At 41.0% G+C, this 15,846-nt stretch overlaps 1 protein-coding gene across 1 annotated transcript in view; it reads left to right on the top strand.

Annotated features, from left to right (window-relative positions):
- Rdl (Resistant to dieldrin) overlaps positions 1–15,846 on the top strand; it is a 493,946-nt gene that overhangs the window by 374,465 nt on the left and 103,635 nt on the right. The window contains exons 5-6 of the mRNA XM_067138847.2: positions 1,242–1,324; positions 4,861–4,998. Of these exons, the coding sequence (XP_066994948.1) occupies positions 1,242–1,324; positions 4,861–4,998 (221 nt within the window). The remainder of the gene's footprint in view (positions 1–1,241; positions 1,325–4,860; positions 4,999–15,846) is intronic.

Genomic DNA, 15,846 nt, shown 5'->3' on the forward strand with positions numbered 1-15,846 from the left:
GATTCGATTCCCGGCTCTGCCACGAAATTTGAAAAGTGGTACGAGGGCTGAAACGGGGTGTACTCAGCCTCGGGAGATAACTGAGTAGAGGTGGGTTCAATTCCCACCTCAGCCATCCTGGAAGTGGTTTTCCGTGGTTTCTCATTTCTCCTCGAGGCAAATACCGGGATGGTACCTAACTTAAGGCCACGGCCGCTTCCTTTCCTCTTCCTTGTCTTTCCATTCCAATCATCACATCCCCCACCAAGGCCCCTGTTCAGCATAGCAGGCGAGGCCGCCTGGGAGAGGTACTGGTCATCTTCCCCAGTTGTATCCGCCGACCCAATGTCTCACGCTCCAGGACACTGCCCTTGAGGCGGTAGAGGTGGGATCCCTCGCTGAGTTCGAGGGAAAAGCCAACCCTGGAGGCTAAGCAGATTAAGAAAGAGAAGAGACTCTTAGAGTTCCAGTAACAAAATATTACTTTTCATAATCTTCCGTAAAAATTTTGATTACAGTTCCACTCCTCATTAAAATTCTTGAAAAGCTGCCCACAAAAATGTTACCAGTGCCTTACAGCTAACATATGTTCACAGAACATACAGAAATAACGTGGCCATATCTGAAATATAAAAATCTTAAAGCCTTAGGCAGAGTGAAAGCCAGACACATTAAAAGAGCTCTCCGTTAATCTCTCGTATACCAGTTGTCAGAAACTACATATTTCATAGAGGACCTGATGACCATTCACGACCTGTTGCCTATACCAATCAGTAAAAACTTCCTAGGAGAACAATGACAGAAAACAGCAGAAATAGATCCAGAGTTTTTCCGCACCCCAGCCATCACCAACGAGGAATGGGAAACAGCCATCTACGAGTTGAGACACCTCTACATGCGAGGATCAATTCATGGTCTTCACTATCGCATTGTAATAGGAAAGCCTATTACCAAGTGTGCAGTGAATGCATGTGTGAGATCTGCGGACTATACCGCTCATTATACCACCTATTCGAGTGCACACTAAGAACCCTGCCTATCTCCCATTATGCTAAAGACGATAACTCGCAATGACAAGAAATTAAACATATTTATTTTTTATTTTTTTCTCAATCAGTCTGTACACATTGTTTTTAATAAATGTATTAATAACATAAATTGTTTTATGCTCGTAAGTCTTTATAAGGATTTATTTCAGTATGTGTATTATTCCATGGAGCTATAATTGAAGATCTGGCTGAACTTGACGTTGTGTTTCCCAGGTTAACTATCACTGCATCGTGCCCAATGAACCTCCAGTATTTCCCCATGGACCGACAACTGTGCCATATTGAAATAGAAAGCTGTAAGTATTGTTCAAATTTGCTGTAAAGTTTTGAGAACTAGTAATCTATATAAACAATGCACTTTGTTTCTAAATATATTAAGTACTTCAAATACAGAAATATACAGGGTGGTCGGGAACAACATGAACCGGAAGTATGAGCGATAGAGGGTTGATAATACTGATAAATTATTGGAAAAAAATTAATTAGATATTTCTCGCCATTGTCCAGCTACTAAAGTTAGCCAATCAGATCGCTTTGCGGGCAACTTCAAATGGGCTTTGCGAGTCGGTGTTTGCTAAACCTGCAACTTGCGTATGACCGGCTTGAGAGCGCCAATAAAAGAAATGAACTTCTCCAGGGGAGGGACTTGAACAAGGATTTCCTTAACAGATAGGCTCGCCCCATAGCAAGCACGCTACGGTGGTATTGGCTAAAACCCACGGTGTAGGACAAGGATCTCCTTAACTGATAGGCTCGCCCCATAGCAAGCACGCTACGGTGGTATTGGCTAAAACCCACGGTGTGGGACAAGGATCTCCTTAACTGATAGGCTCGCCCCATAGCAAGCACGCTACGGTGGTATTGGCTAAAACCCACGGTGTGGGACAAGGATCTCCTTAACTGATAGGCTCGCCCCATAGCAAGCACGCTACGGTGGTATTGGCTAAAACCCACGGTGTGGGACAAGGATCTCCTTAACTGATAGGCTCGCCCCATAGCAAGCACGCTACGGTGGTATTGGCTAAAACCCACGGTGTAGGACAAGGATCTCCTTAACTGATAGGCTCGCCCCATAGCAAGCACGCTACGGTGGTATTGGCTAAAACCCACGGTGTAGGACAAGGATCTCCTTAACTGATAGGCTCGCCCCATAGCAAGCACGCTACGGTGGTATTGGCTAAAACCCACGGTGTGGGACAAGGATCTCCTTAACTGATAGGCTCGCCCCATAGCAAGCACGCTACGGTGGTATTGGCTAAAACCCACGGTGTGGGACAAGGAGCTCCTTAACTGATAGGCTCGCCCCATAGCAAGCACGCTACGGTGGTATTGGCTAAAACCCACGGTGTGGGACAAGGATCTCCTTAACTGATAGGCTCGCCCCATAGCAAGCACGCTACGGTGGTATTGGCTAAAACCCACGGTGTAGGACAAGGATCTCCTTAACTGATAGGCTCGCCCCATAGCAAGCACGCTACGGTGCCATTGGTTGAAACCCACGGTGTGTTAATGTTTGATGCTCATTTCTCGGCATGTCTCTCAAGCCCGACCAAGCCAAGTGCAGATTCAGCAACGCCGTCTCGTAAAGCCCATTTGAATTCGCCCACGAAGCGATCTGATTGGCTAACTTCAGCAGCTGTTATAAATGACAACGGCGCGAGATTTCGACGTAACTTTTTTTTTTCAAATTATATATCAGTCTGACCAACGTTTTAACGCTCATATACTCGCTTCACGTTGTTTCCAACCAACCTATATATTCAGTGATTTTTGTCAATTAAATAACTTACATCAAAAGTTCTCGTATTTAGAAATGTGCTAGTAATTAAAAATGAGTAAATGCTTATTTGTCAACTTAAATTAATATTTAATTAAGGAAATAATGTTAATGTATAATGTGTATAGTACGTTGTATATATACATGTATACATATATACAGACTCGCATGTATATATATAGTACGAGACGTAGCGTACATCACCCTATTGTGTATACTGTACATTTTCCTGTCAATATTGTGTTTTGTTATTTTGTAATTAATTTCGGTCTCCTTCTCAAAAACAGCACTAAGCGTCGTGCCCGGGGAAGGAAGACAATATTCTGTATAAAGATTCAAAAAATACAACAACTCTATTTTTAAACTGCTGCACCATTGTTTGTGGCACACTCCGCACCGCTCGCCAGACTTCTCTAAATCCGGGAAAACAAGCCGAAACTTGCCAAGGATAAATACTGACAACAAAAGGCAGTACAAACCTGCATTGTGCATCTATGCTGTTGGCTCGACCTGTCCCTGAGTGGAATCGCCCCTTCCTAACCTAAATCTGCACGTCTCCTTTCAGAGTTTCTTTTTTTGCTTGGTGTGTAGTTCGATTTTGTGTGTGTTTGTACATATGATATGCTGCTTATCCTGCTCGCTATACCCTTTCTTGTTTGACTGACACCTTCCAGCACGACAGAGCTCTCTTTGTGAATGTCTCATGCATTCGCATGATATTCCCAAATCCCTCAAATTTATTTTTATGTAGAAGTTAAACAGTTTATTAAGAAATACGTATTTTATAGTATCCTGTTATTTTAACGCACCCAATCTATACCCACTTTTCACACTACCCGTAGTTTTTATTTTTAACTGACCCTATGAGATTTTTCCTTATTTTTGTATCCCTTCCTCTTTTTTCTTGTAAATAGATTTTTGTAGATGTAAAATAGAAAATGGAAGGAACGATTTTAAAATTTGTAATATAGTTAATTTTTAACTAAAAATGCATTTTATTTAGCTGTTAATTTATTTTTTATTAGGAATGAAACTCCCCCTTTTTTAAACATCAGAATGTTTACAATCCTCTGTCTCTTTTTTCTTTTCTGTCTACTCACAGTTGGATACACAATGCGTGATATTCGATACAAATGGAACGACGGGACAAAATCAGTAGGTATCTCCAACGAGGTGCAGCTGCCTCAGTTCCGTGTCCTCGGGCATAGACAGAGGGCGACCGAAATTAACCTATCCACAGGTAGAGTTTCGTCAGTCAGCAAGGCCCCCTGCTGTAGCGGTAGGACTAGTCTCAGCAGGCGGCCTTCGCTGTGGTTGTATTGCGTGATTGTGTGTGTATGTGTGCGTGTGTCGTGTGCCTTGCACCTGGCAGCCAAACCACGGTATAAAAAACGTACGTACAGACAGCTAAATTACTTTACTGGAACGACGAATTTCAAGTGTGTCCGGAAAGTGGGTTTAGTTCCCATCATCTTTATCGGATCGATCTGAATTTAAACAAAATTGAACCCTGAATCTGGATATGTTGAAACAACCTAATTTTGGAACACAAACCTTCTCTTAACTTTCTTTAAAAAATTTCAATATGATGCATAAATCAGATTAGTATTTCTATTACACGCGGTTCGCGTCAATTAATTCCAATTTAAGGATTCGGGAGTTCTGAAGCTTTATCTTTCTTCAGGCAACTCATTCCCTCCTGAAGTCAGAATGTTTTTCAATAAGTCGTAAACGTTGTGTTCTGTTACATCTATGTGTATTTGCACTAGTTTTATTTACTATAACGTCCATTAGTAAAACTTTTTCCAGCGAGAAGTTTAAGTTGATTTGTTGAATGGAGAAAATCTAAGTCGACAACTAGACCCAATTTCAGACCTGGAATTGGCAATAACGAGACCAAAGTACAAAAGCAAATAGCTGTCCTGACTGTATGTTATTTATTCTGTGATCTAACAGCCAAACCGGCTCTTCTCTCTCTCTCTCTCTCTTTCTCTCTTTCTCTCTCGCTCTCTGTTGTTCCGTAAGCTGCACCGCTCTCTTCCTTTTCTCTCTCAGTTGGGTATACTATGAGAGACATCCGCTATAAGTGGAATGAGGGGCCGAACTCAGTCGGCGTCTCGAATGAAGTGTCTCTGCCGCAATTCAAAGTATTGGGTCACCGGCAGAGGGCCATGGAAATAAGTCTCACCACAGGTATATGCTAACTCTGAGCTTTTGCTTTTAATGCTAGTCAAGTGTTAGTCCAAGAAATAGAGCTTAAATTTAACTTCCATCAGCAATACATTATTATTATTATTACGATTATTATTATTATTATTATTATTATTATTATTATTATTGAATACATCGCAATTGGGAAATATCCCGGTGGCAATGATCACTTACAGTAGTGTGATAATAAAGTAGAATTAAACATAATTACCCAACAAAAACAACTACTGCAGCTACTACTACTACTACTACTACTACAAGACTACAACAAGCAATTCCATGGAAAGGAAACATTACAATAAGTACTACTAATTCAACATTCTAATCCAGAATTAACATACATAAATTCATACACAGCTTACGTATTTCCAGTGCTTAAAACTACGGCTTACAATACTATAAAAAAAAAGCAAAGCAAAGCAAAGTTATCTCCGTACAGGCCATGAAGGCTCTGGGAGGTTTGGAAGGTAAAGGCTTCCACTCTCCGTAACCTCGGCACTTGATGGGGTAGAGTGGTTAGCTCTACGCCCGGCCGCCTTTGCTCCCAGGAATTAACCTGGTACTCATTTTTGGTGTAGGCTGAGTGAAAGGGCCATGTGCACCTCCGGAAGTGGAAAGCTCATTTCTTAAATTTTACGACTTCCTGACGGGGATTCGAACCCACGTCCTTCCGGGCGAACCAAGCACGCCTTAGCACGCCTTTACCGCCTCGGCCAGGCAGCCCCTTTACAATACTATAGGTTGAGCTTATTAGGCTACTAGCTTAACATTTAAGACAAAGTCACCTCCGTACAGGCCATGAAGGCCCTTGGAGGAGTGGAAGGTAAAGGCTTCCACCATTGTTAACCGTGGCACGCTCTACGCCCGGCCGCCTTTGCCCCCAGGAATTAACCTGGTACTCATTTTTGGTGTAGGCTGAGTGAACCTCAGGTCCATATGCACCTCCGGAAGTGGAAATCTCGTTTCTTAAATTTTATGACTTCCTGACGGGGATTCGAACCCACGTCCTTCCGGGCGAACCGAGCACGCCTTTACCGCCTCGGCCAGGCAGCCCCTACCTTAACATTACAAGTGATAATAAAGTTAAAACACAAGTACCCACAACTACTACAAGAGTATAACAAGCAATTCCATAGAAAGAAAATATTACAAGAAATACTGCTAGTTTAATATTCTAAATCCAGCATATATATTAGTCTCAAGGTGAATCAGACTTTGGGAATGTATACATTTACATATTTGTATCATGTTATACTTACATAGCCAACGGCCGTAGCCGTGTAGAAACACCGGATCCCGTGAGATATCCGAAGTTAAGCAACATTGGGCGTGTTCAAAATTTGGATGAGTTTCCACGCGCTGTTGGTAGAGGGTAAAGTAATGGAGGAGCGGAAAGGAACTGGCCACCCTACCGTTCGTAAACTCCTGCTCAGGCACACCTCTACGGAGGTTCGGACCTGCCTTCGGGCAGAATACACCCTTACCCCTTCTACTTACATAAGCCTCCGTGGCTCAGGTGGCAGCGCGTCGGCCTCTCACCGCTGGGTTCCGTGGTTCAAATCCAGTCACTCCACGTGAGATCTGTGCTGGACAATTTATCCATCCCTGACTCGGCCACTGACTGGAAAACAGCATGTAGGTTTTCTTGTTATACTTACATAAACACGGTACAAGTAAAGAATTTATGGAAGTCACTGTAACGTCAAAAGAAACACAACACTTCTATTTTTTTAAACAATGTATTGCAAGTTCATTGTTTTTTCAAAAATGCCAAGTCTTAAAAGTAGGTTTTGCAACGGTAAGATGTCAGTAAAAGCCATCATTATTAGTAACACTGATTTTTATATATTCTGCATCAAAGGGTACAATATATTGTTGTAGGTACTGACTTGAATGTAATTACATACTGAAACGTACCGCTTAGGCTTTGAGGCTTGGTCGGCATTTAAAAAAAGGAAATGTCAACATAATAAAATGTGCCCAGAGTTCCTGTGCTTTGCATTCTCTTTTGAATGGCATAAATTTAAAAGAAATACTTACAAAAAATCTATGCGGTTACGTGTAGCTTTCAGTTTACTTTATTTCACATTCACGAGATCGTTCAATAACAAAGTTTGCGCGCAGTAAGAGACCATCCACTGTAAACCTAAGCGATTAATATTAGATATGTTAATCATGATACATGAAATAACACCTATACAGTATGTAGGAGTGCTTAACATCTTTATTATAAAAGAAAACATTTAAGAAATTCTCTTGTGTAATAGAGCACACCATCTTTGTCATTGCAAATACAACATCTACATTATTTAGCAAGATTTGTATTATTGAGAGCATATTCTTTTTAACATCAAAGATTCAGTAGATATCTAATAATAGCCCAAATACAAATAAGATTCATGCAGGATGCCTAACACACTCTGTGATGACTGATGAATAATTTGATAAACTTCACAGTTTGTTAACATATTCACAGGCAAGTTCGATCACAATTTCAGTCTAAAGATGAAATGGAAATTTTCAAATCGATGAATCACATATTTTTTCCATTGCTAAGCTGCTAATTTAAATGCAAATTAAGCTAACAGAAAAGCAATTCGAGGACTAACATTTGGCTCAGCGTACAGTGTATAAGTTGATAAAATCTTTCGTGTGGTTTACAAATGCTTTTAATCTTTAAGGGTTTGCAATGTAGTTAGTTTGTTGTATTGTGTTTCTGTCAATTACCTCACTTAGTGATATATATTTCATGTATCCTACTGAAGTATCCTACTGAATTCCTACTGAATATCACAGAGGTGCCAATGGGATGTTCCTACTTTTATCCGAGAGATCGTTCAGTATTTTTATGCAAGGTGAGCCAATAAACAGGTGACAGTATTGTCATAGGAAAAGCTGATGTGTTGGAAGTCCACATATGGTGTTTGGGGGTAAGGTGAACCCAAGGACACATGTGACCACTTCAGCTGTCATCTTGGTATCCGCCATCTGGAACTCAACTTATGTTTTTTTTTTTTTTAATGGAACGATAGTAGTGGCAGCGCATTATAAAACTACTTTGAAAAATGTGTTCAAATTTATTCTTAGTTGATGTCTTCGCAGATGTAAAATAGTGGCATCGCTTGATTAGAAACGCGACTACCCTCTGGGGGCACAAGGCCGCAGCTCGAAGAAGTAACCGAAACAATAAGGAATTAAAGAGAGAGAACATAAAGTGAAATTACCTGTTCGACACATTGGCTGAATGATCAGCGTTGTGGCCTTCAGTTCAGAGGGTCCCGGGTTTCATTCCCTGCTGGGTCAGGGATTTAAATCGCGTCTGGTTAATTCTTCTGACCCGGGGACTGGGTGTTTGTGTTTATTCCAACACGTTCCTCTTCATATTCAGACAACACACTACACTACCAACCACCACAGAAACACGCAACAGTGACTACATCCCTCCATATAGGGTTGGCGTCAGGAAGGGCACCCGGCCAAAAAATAGAGCCAAATCCACATGTGCGACACAGTTCGCACCCACGAACCCACAGATGTTGTAAAAAGCAGTAGAAAAGAAGAAGAAAAAAATAAATTGCAATTACCTCACGTTGATTCAGTTTCGTCTGCTTTTGAAGACATTACTGACGTTGAAATAATCGCTTCAAAAAAATTGTTCGGCAGGCTACTGATATTTAAGGCGCATTTTATTATTCACTTTTCGTCAAACACTAGAAGTTTACATTCATTATAAAAATTTTAGGTTATTGATGCTATACACATTGTAGTTACCAAAATATTCTGGTTCTTTTCTGTTAATTATATGAAAAACGCAAAATCGCGAAAATAAAATTCCTTCAAAACATACCATATACGGCAAATTTTAATTGCGCGTTTTAAGATATTGCTTCGGCCAATTTCGGAGCTGTCCGATGTATAACTCGTGTCTGTTGCTGGTCCACTCACCAGGCAAAACCTGGACTATGATCTCGGCCCTCCCTTCTTCCTTCCATAGCCCCGCGCCTAGCGCACCCTCCTTACGACCCACAACCCTGCGCCCTTATTTTAGAAACTGAACCTCTTCGCCGGTTTTGAAAAGAAACCAAGCGTTGATGTCAAAATTATCGTTACATGCGCGAATATACAGAGCGAATTAAAGGAATAGGCGCTTGATAAACCTTTTCACCAAGAGTGATCTATTTCTAGGGGGTTCCCTGAACCACTGAACACATAGAACGCGCCGCGCTTTGCAATATACATGCGACACATCATTTCCACTTGATTTTTCTTTAATAGTTCAATGCCGTAAGCCGCTTTGTCCTATCATGAACAGTTTCGTAATTATGACTCGTTTTCCTATCTTTGTTGCCGTCTCTCGGAATCTGCTGATTACCGAGCGAGTTGGCCGTGTGGTTAGGGGCGCGCGGCTGTGAACTTGCAACCGGGATATAGTAGGTTCGAATCCCACTGTCGGCACCCCATAAGATGGTTTTTCGTGGTTTCCCATTTTCACACCAGGCAAATGCTGGGGCTGTACTTTAATTAACGCCACGGCCGCTTCCTTCCAACTCCCAGGCCTTTCCTATCCCATCGTCGCCATAAGATCTATCTGTGTCGGTGCGACGTAAAGCCACTAGCAAAAAAACTCTACTGATTATTTTGGCTACACCGTTATGGGAAATGGGCTCCCTGTTGGGGAGTAATGCATTAAACTCTGCGGCCACCACACAAGCGATCTCGCATTCCCACATATTAGAATGATCTCCACATGTTCTTCGGTCGTTAGCTCCACTATCCAGTCGGTGATACCTGCAAAGACAGAAAGATAAAACAGGCCTTGATTAGGAAACAATTTACGATAGGATAAAACGGTTTGCAGCATTGAGCTATTCAAGAATCAAACAATAATCAATCAATCAATTAATCAATATCAATCAATACTGATCTGCATTTAGGGCAGTCACCCAGGTAGCAGATTCCCTATCTGTTGTTTTCCTAGCCTTTTCTTAAACGATTTCAAAGACATTGGAGTTTTATTGAACATCTCCCTTGGTAAGTTATTCCAATCCCTAACTCCCCCTATAAATGAATATTTGCCCCAATTTGTCCTCTTGAATTCCAACTTTATCTTCATATTGTGATCTTTCCTACTTTTAAAGACGCCACTCAAACTTATTCGTCTACTAATGTCATTCCACGCCATTTCTCCGCTGAAAGCTCGGAACATACCACTTAGTCGAGCAGCTCGTCTTCTTTCTCCCAGTTCTTCCCAACCCAAACTTTGCAACATTTTTGTAAAGCTACTCTTTTGTCGGAAATCACCCAGAACAAATAGAGCTGCTTTTCTTTGGATTTTTTCCAGTTCTTGAATCAGGTAATCCTGGTGAGGGTCCCATACACTGGAACCATACTCTAGTTGGGGTCCTACCAGAGACTTATATGCCCTCTCCTTAACATCCTTACTACAACCCCTAAACACCCTCATAACCATGTGCAGAGATCTGTACCCTTTATTTACAATCCCATTTATGTGATTACCCCAGTGATCTTTCCTTATATTAACACCTAGATACTTACAATGATCCCCAAAAGGAACTTGCACCCCATCAACGCAGTAATTAAAACTGAGAGTACTTTTCCTATTTGTGAAACTCACAACCTGACGTTTAACCCCGTTTATCAACATACCATTGCCTGCTGTCCATCTCACAACATTATCGAGGTCATGTTTCAGTTGCTCACAATCTTGTAACTTATTTATTACTCTATACAGAATAACATCACCCGAAAAAAGCCTTACCTCTGATTCCACTTCTTTACTCATATCATTTATGTATATAAGAAAACATAAAGGTCCAAGAAATGATGGCAAATGGAAATGTTATGCCGCATGCCTATCGTTCCATTTTAAAAACTTCAGTTGAGTTCAAGATGGCGGATACGGAGATGGTGGCCGGAGTGGTTACATGTGCCCTTGGGTTTGTCCCAATTCCTCATACACCATATTATGTTGACAATGTGAACTTCCAAAATTACAGGCCTTTCCTTAATAAACTCACGCAAACTTTTTCCAATAGCAGTGTACATGTTTCAAATAACGTACCTCTTAAAATCATAATTTTATATTTCATAGAACGGCTATGAAAATAAATTTATATTCCTCCGTGCTAAATCTTAGATACCATTAGTAGCTCAATATAGAAATCTATCATCCAGGTAAATCAGTATTTCCTGACAGTCATCGAAAATGGTTGCCTAGTTGTACTTCCTCTTAAAACAAAAATCATCACCACCACCACTACTCCTCACAGTAATATATTTAAAATGTTCCTCATCCATTCTCTTACACTTCGAACTGTTCATATTGACTATTTTACAGACCAGTTTACAAGGTTTGAAACAGTTATCTTCCTACTATTTATACCACGAAAATGTAGTATATATATATATAATTTGTTTTACGTCGCACAGACACAGATAGGGATATGAAAAGTCAAGGAGTAGGAAGACAGCGGCCGTGGCTTTAATTAAGGTACATCCCCAACATTAGCGTGCTGTGAAAATGGTAACCAACGGAAAACCATCGTCAGGACTGCCGACAGTGGAGTTCGAACCCACTAACTCCCAAATGCAAGCTCACAGCTGCGCGACCCTACCCGCACGGCTTGTCGCTCGGTGCGAAAAGGTAGTATAAACTAAAATTGTGTCTTCTTGCACTTAATCTGTATGTCTATCCCATGGCCCCGTTTCCTGATACGGTGTCGGACACGAGGTGAGATAAAAACGTTACATGCATGTTTTATGGTTGGATGCCTTTCCTGACGCCAATTACATTAGAGGTACTAATGAAGCTGGGTTCAGTGGCTCAGACGCTTGAGGTACTGGCCTTCTAACCCCAACTTAGCTGGTTCGATCCTGGCTCAGTCCGGTGGTAATTGAAGGAGCACAAATACGCGGCCTCGTATCGGTAGATTTACTGGCACGTAAAAGAACTCCTGCGGGACTAAATTCTGACACCTCGACATCTCCGAAAACCGTAAAAGTAGTTAGTGCGACGTAAAGCAAATAGCATTATTATTATTATTATTATTATTATTATTATTATTATTATTATTATTATTATTATTATTATTATTATTATTATTAAACCCAAAAATCAATATTTCTATGCTTTTCCTTGTAGGGGAGAAAATGTACAAAGTGCAAACTTTTTAATGCCCTCACTTTGTTGGAAATTCAGCAAGCAAGCTACCCCGACTTTCAGGACCCCAGGATGGTTCGAAGTAGCTAAGAACAAATATCCCTAGCAGGCATGTATACAGATCTAGGTGATAGAATACCGCTTATTTTGCTATTCCCATATGGCTAAGAAGCCACGCAAAAGTGATTCTGGTGGCAGCATCAGAAAACCTTGTTGAAGCGCGTACATTGCAGAATATAAAAATTCAGTTATTTCAAAATTGAAACTGACAATTACACTCTAAGTATCCTGGCTTCATTCTTCTTCTTCCGACAAAAATCACAATTCACTGTCACCTCATTTGTAATTACACTTCATTATTTTACTTAGGGTAATATCTCAAGATTAAATTGACCCTGTAGCAAGAGCTTTTGTTTCCATGGTAATTGCTCGGCTCAGAGTAAGGCCAGGCGAAGCGAGGCGAGGCAGACAGTCGATATGCCTGTACCCTCGTGACCCAAGAGTACTTAACAATGACAACATGAGACCGGAGCACTTTCCGTAACGAGCAGACCCTTCCGGTACAACAACTCTACATTGCTTTTGTTCACAACATCAATGTTTTAGCACACACAGGTAGCGAAAGTACATGACTCTATTAATATTTTATATATTTTAACAGGCAAGGAATACATATGTACTTCAGAAACTAGCCAGATACGAAACAATCCAAATTTATAAGATTCTATCAGATATTCACTTATCATTTCACGTATAATAAATCTGATTGTCTGTCTGTCTATTCGTAGGAAAATAATTTCATTATGATCCTTATCGACAAACCTTTACAATTATAATAATTGAAAGAAGGTCCACCTGTTCAGTGCAGATTAATATAGGATGTACTTTATGTTTACATTCAATACATCACGGTTTCCACACTTTAGGGGTCATCCTCAGCCATACAGCTGAAGTTGAAAACGTATGTAAAAGAGATGTAACATGTATGCTTAAATGAGCATGGCTTATCTTATAAATTTACAGAATAATGTGATTATAATCAGTCTTAAACGAATAGAATTATTAATTCCAACGTCCACTTGTTATGTTCACGGCAATATTAACTTAAATGTTTTTTAATGAACAGATAATCTAAAACTGAATTCACTCCTTGATTAAAAAAACATATGCACATCTCATATATATTAAAAGAGTTAACAAAAAACAGTTTTGACAAATCCGTCCGTCCGTTCTATTGGACCGATTTGATTCCTTTCTTGTTTTATTTTCTCCCGAATTACCCGCCGGTGAATCATGGAACACTAATAGGTCTCTAAGTTCAGCTAACTTTCAGTAATCACAAAATCAAATTATTAAATTACACAATAATAATTGCAGGCGAAGGCTTACCCTAGCCCGCAATGCATTCTGTACTTAGCAGGTTGCTAAGCGACTAACACTTTCATTAATATTCTGATATATGATTTTCATCCTTAGCAATGTTAAGCCTGTGCTCTGATCACGGATAGATACTATTCCCTGCTAGATACTCTTTGATTCTCTAAACTTTTCCAGCTTCCAAATATATTCAACAGATGGCAGAGCGTTCTTAATAACTTACATGCTGCTAAGAGAAAAAAGTCTACGTACAAACAGACCCCAACAGACATACACCTTAGACATCATCTTGGAAAACCTATCGAAGGATAACCTAGCTGCGTTAGAAAGAATGACGACCAATCTTTAAAAAGTTCTCTGCCTGACAAAAAACGCTCCTTCGAGATTAACCTACGAGCTCACAAGAAAACCGTTTTATATAGAAAAACCGCAATAAAATACCATTTCCTTCTACGACACAATATCGAGCTTTATACAAGAACTGCAGGATAAAATAAGCGAATATATGGATAGACTTTTACCAAACAAACGGCATGATAGCGTCAGAATGGATTAATTCCGACTACGAACTGTAGCATACCATAACACGTTTCTTATTCCATTTTCATAAAACCATTGAGAAGCAGGCAAAACGATATGACTAAGACAGGCATATCAGGACGAGTTATCTGACCTATTTATAAAGAATGCTACGGAGCACACGGGTCCTCTAGCATAGGCCTACACTTAAAAATTGTTAAATTGCGTCCGTGAGCTATTATCCTGGCATCCGGCGATAAATACAATCTTGGCAGAGTAGTCTGATGAAAGTGTATTGCAAATGAAAACTGTATTTATACTAGCTATAAGATTTTTATCTGTAGGCCCTATGGCTGAAGATGGCCCTTAAAGGTTCGAAACCGGTCCGGTGATGAATTGAATATAAATATAAACTACATCCTATATTAATTTGTATTGAACAGGTAGATATTCTTTCAGTTCTTAGATAAAGTTATGCGGATATGCGAAATGTAAAAAACCTATGGTGGTTGAATAATGAAGCGAGCAAGGCATGATAAAGAGTGACGCAGTTTGACGTTTCTCTCCTCACTGGGCCAGAAAGTGTTATTGTAGTACGACCAGCCCTATAATAACAACGTGGGGCCTCCAGAGAGACCTGATGCAGGTCTTTCGAATTGGCGCCGTATAGGCGACCTGCGCGCCTATGAGGATGATGTATAATACTTAAGACAACACACACATCCAACCCCCGAGCCGTTAGATTTAACCATTTAAAGTTAAAATCCCCGAACCTACCGAGAATCGAACCCGGGACCCCCTAGACCAAATGCCAGCATGCTAACCCTTTAGCCATGGAGCCGGACACCAGCCCTATGAGTAACGCATTCCATAACATCTAGTCCAGGGCTGTCCAACATTTTCGTGTACTGGGACGCACCTGACTTCGGGTTGTGGAGGCGCGGGCCTCATTTCATGATTACAGTAATAATAATTATAATGCAAAAATTCGACTTTATCAAACTGTTTAACACTTCGAACACATACCCTGCTTGAAAAACTGGCAATTAAAAGAAAGGAGAATTATCCGAAAAGTTCTTAGTCCCAACCTTAAATGTGGTGTTTACAAACTTCGGAGCAACTTAGAAAAATACACCCACACCGAAAAAGTATCAAGCGTAATCCCGAAAAGAAGGATAACTTTTTACGCTCACCTCTTCGGATTGCCAGCTGAAATAATCTGTAAACGTTTGTTACCGTCCGCCTCTGTGGTATAGTGGTTAGCGTGATTAGCTGCCACCCCTGGAGGTCCGGGTTCGATTCCCGGCTCTGCCACGAAATTTGAAAAGTGGTACGAGGGCTGGAACGGGGTCCACTCAGCCTCGGGAGGTCAACTGAGTAGAGGTGGGTTCGATTCCCACCTCAGCCATCCTGGAAGTGGTTTTCCGTGGTTTCCCACTTCTCCTCCAGGCAAATGCCGGGATGGTACCTAACTTAAGGCCACGGCCGCTTCCTTCCCTCTTCCTTGTCTATCCCTTCCAAACTTCTCATCCCCCCGCAAGGCCCCTGTTCAGCATAGCAGATGAGGCCGCCTGGGCGAGGTACTGGTCATTCTCCCCAGTTGTATCCCCGGACCAAGAGTCTGAAGCTCCAGGACACTGCCCTTGAGGCGGTAGAGGTGGGATCCCTCGCTGAGTCCGAGGGAAAAACCGACCCTGTAGGGTAAACAGATTTTGATGATGATGATGAACGTTTGTTACCAAGTGAATGGCGTC

The sequence above is a fragment of the Anabrus simplex genome, chromosome 1 (genome assembly GCF_040414725.1).
Source record: "Anabrus simplex isolate iqAnaSimp1 chromosome 1, ASM4041472v1, whole genome shotgun sequence".
NCBI classification, from domain to species: domain Eukaryota; kingdom Metazoa; phylum Arthropoda; class Insecta; order Orthoptera; family Tettigoniidae; genus Anabrus; species Anabrus simplex.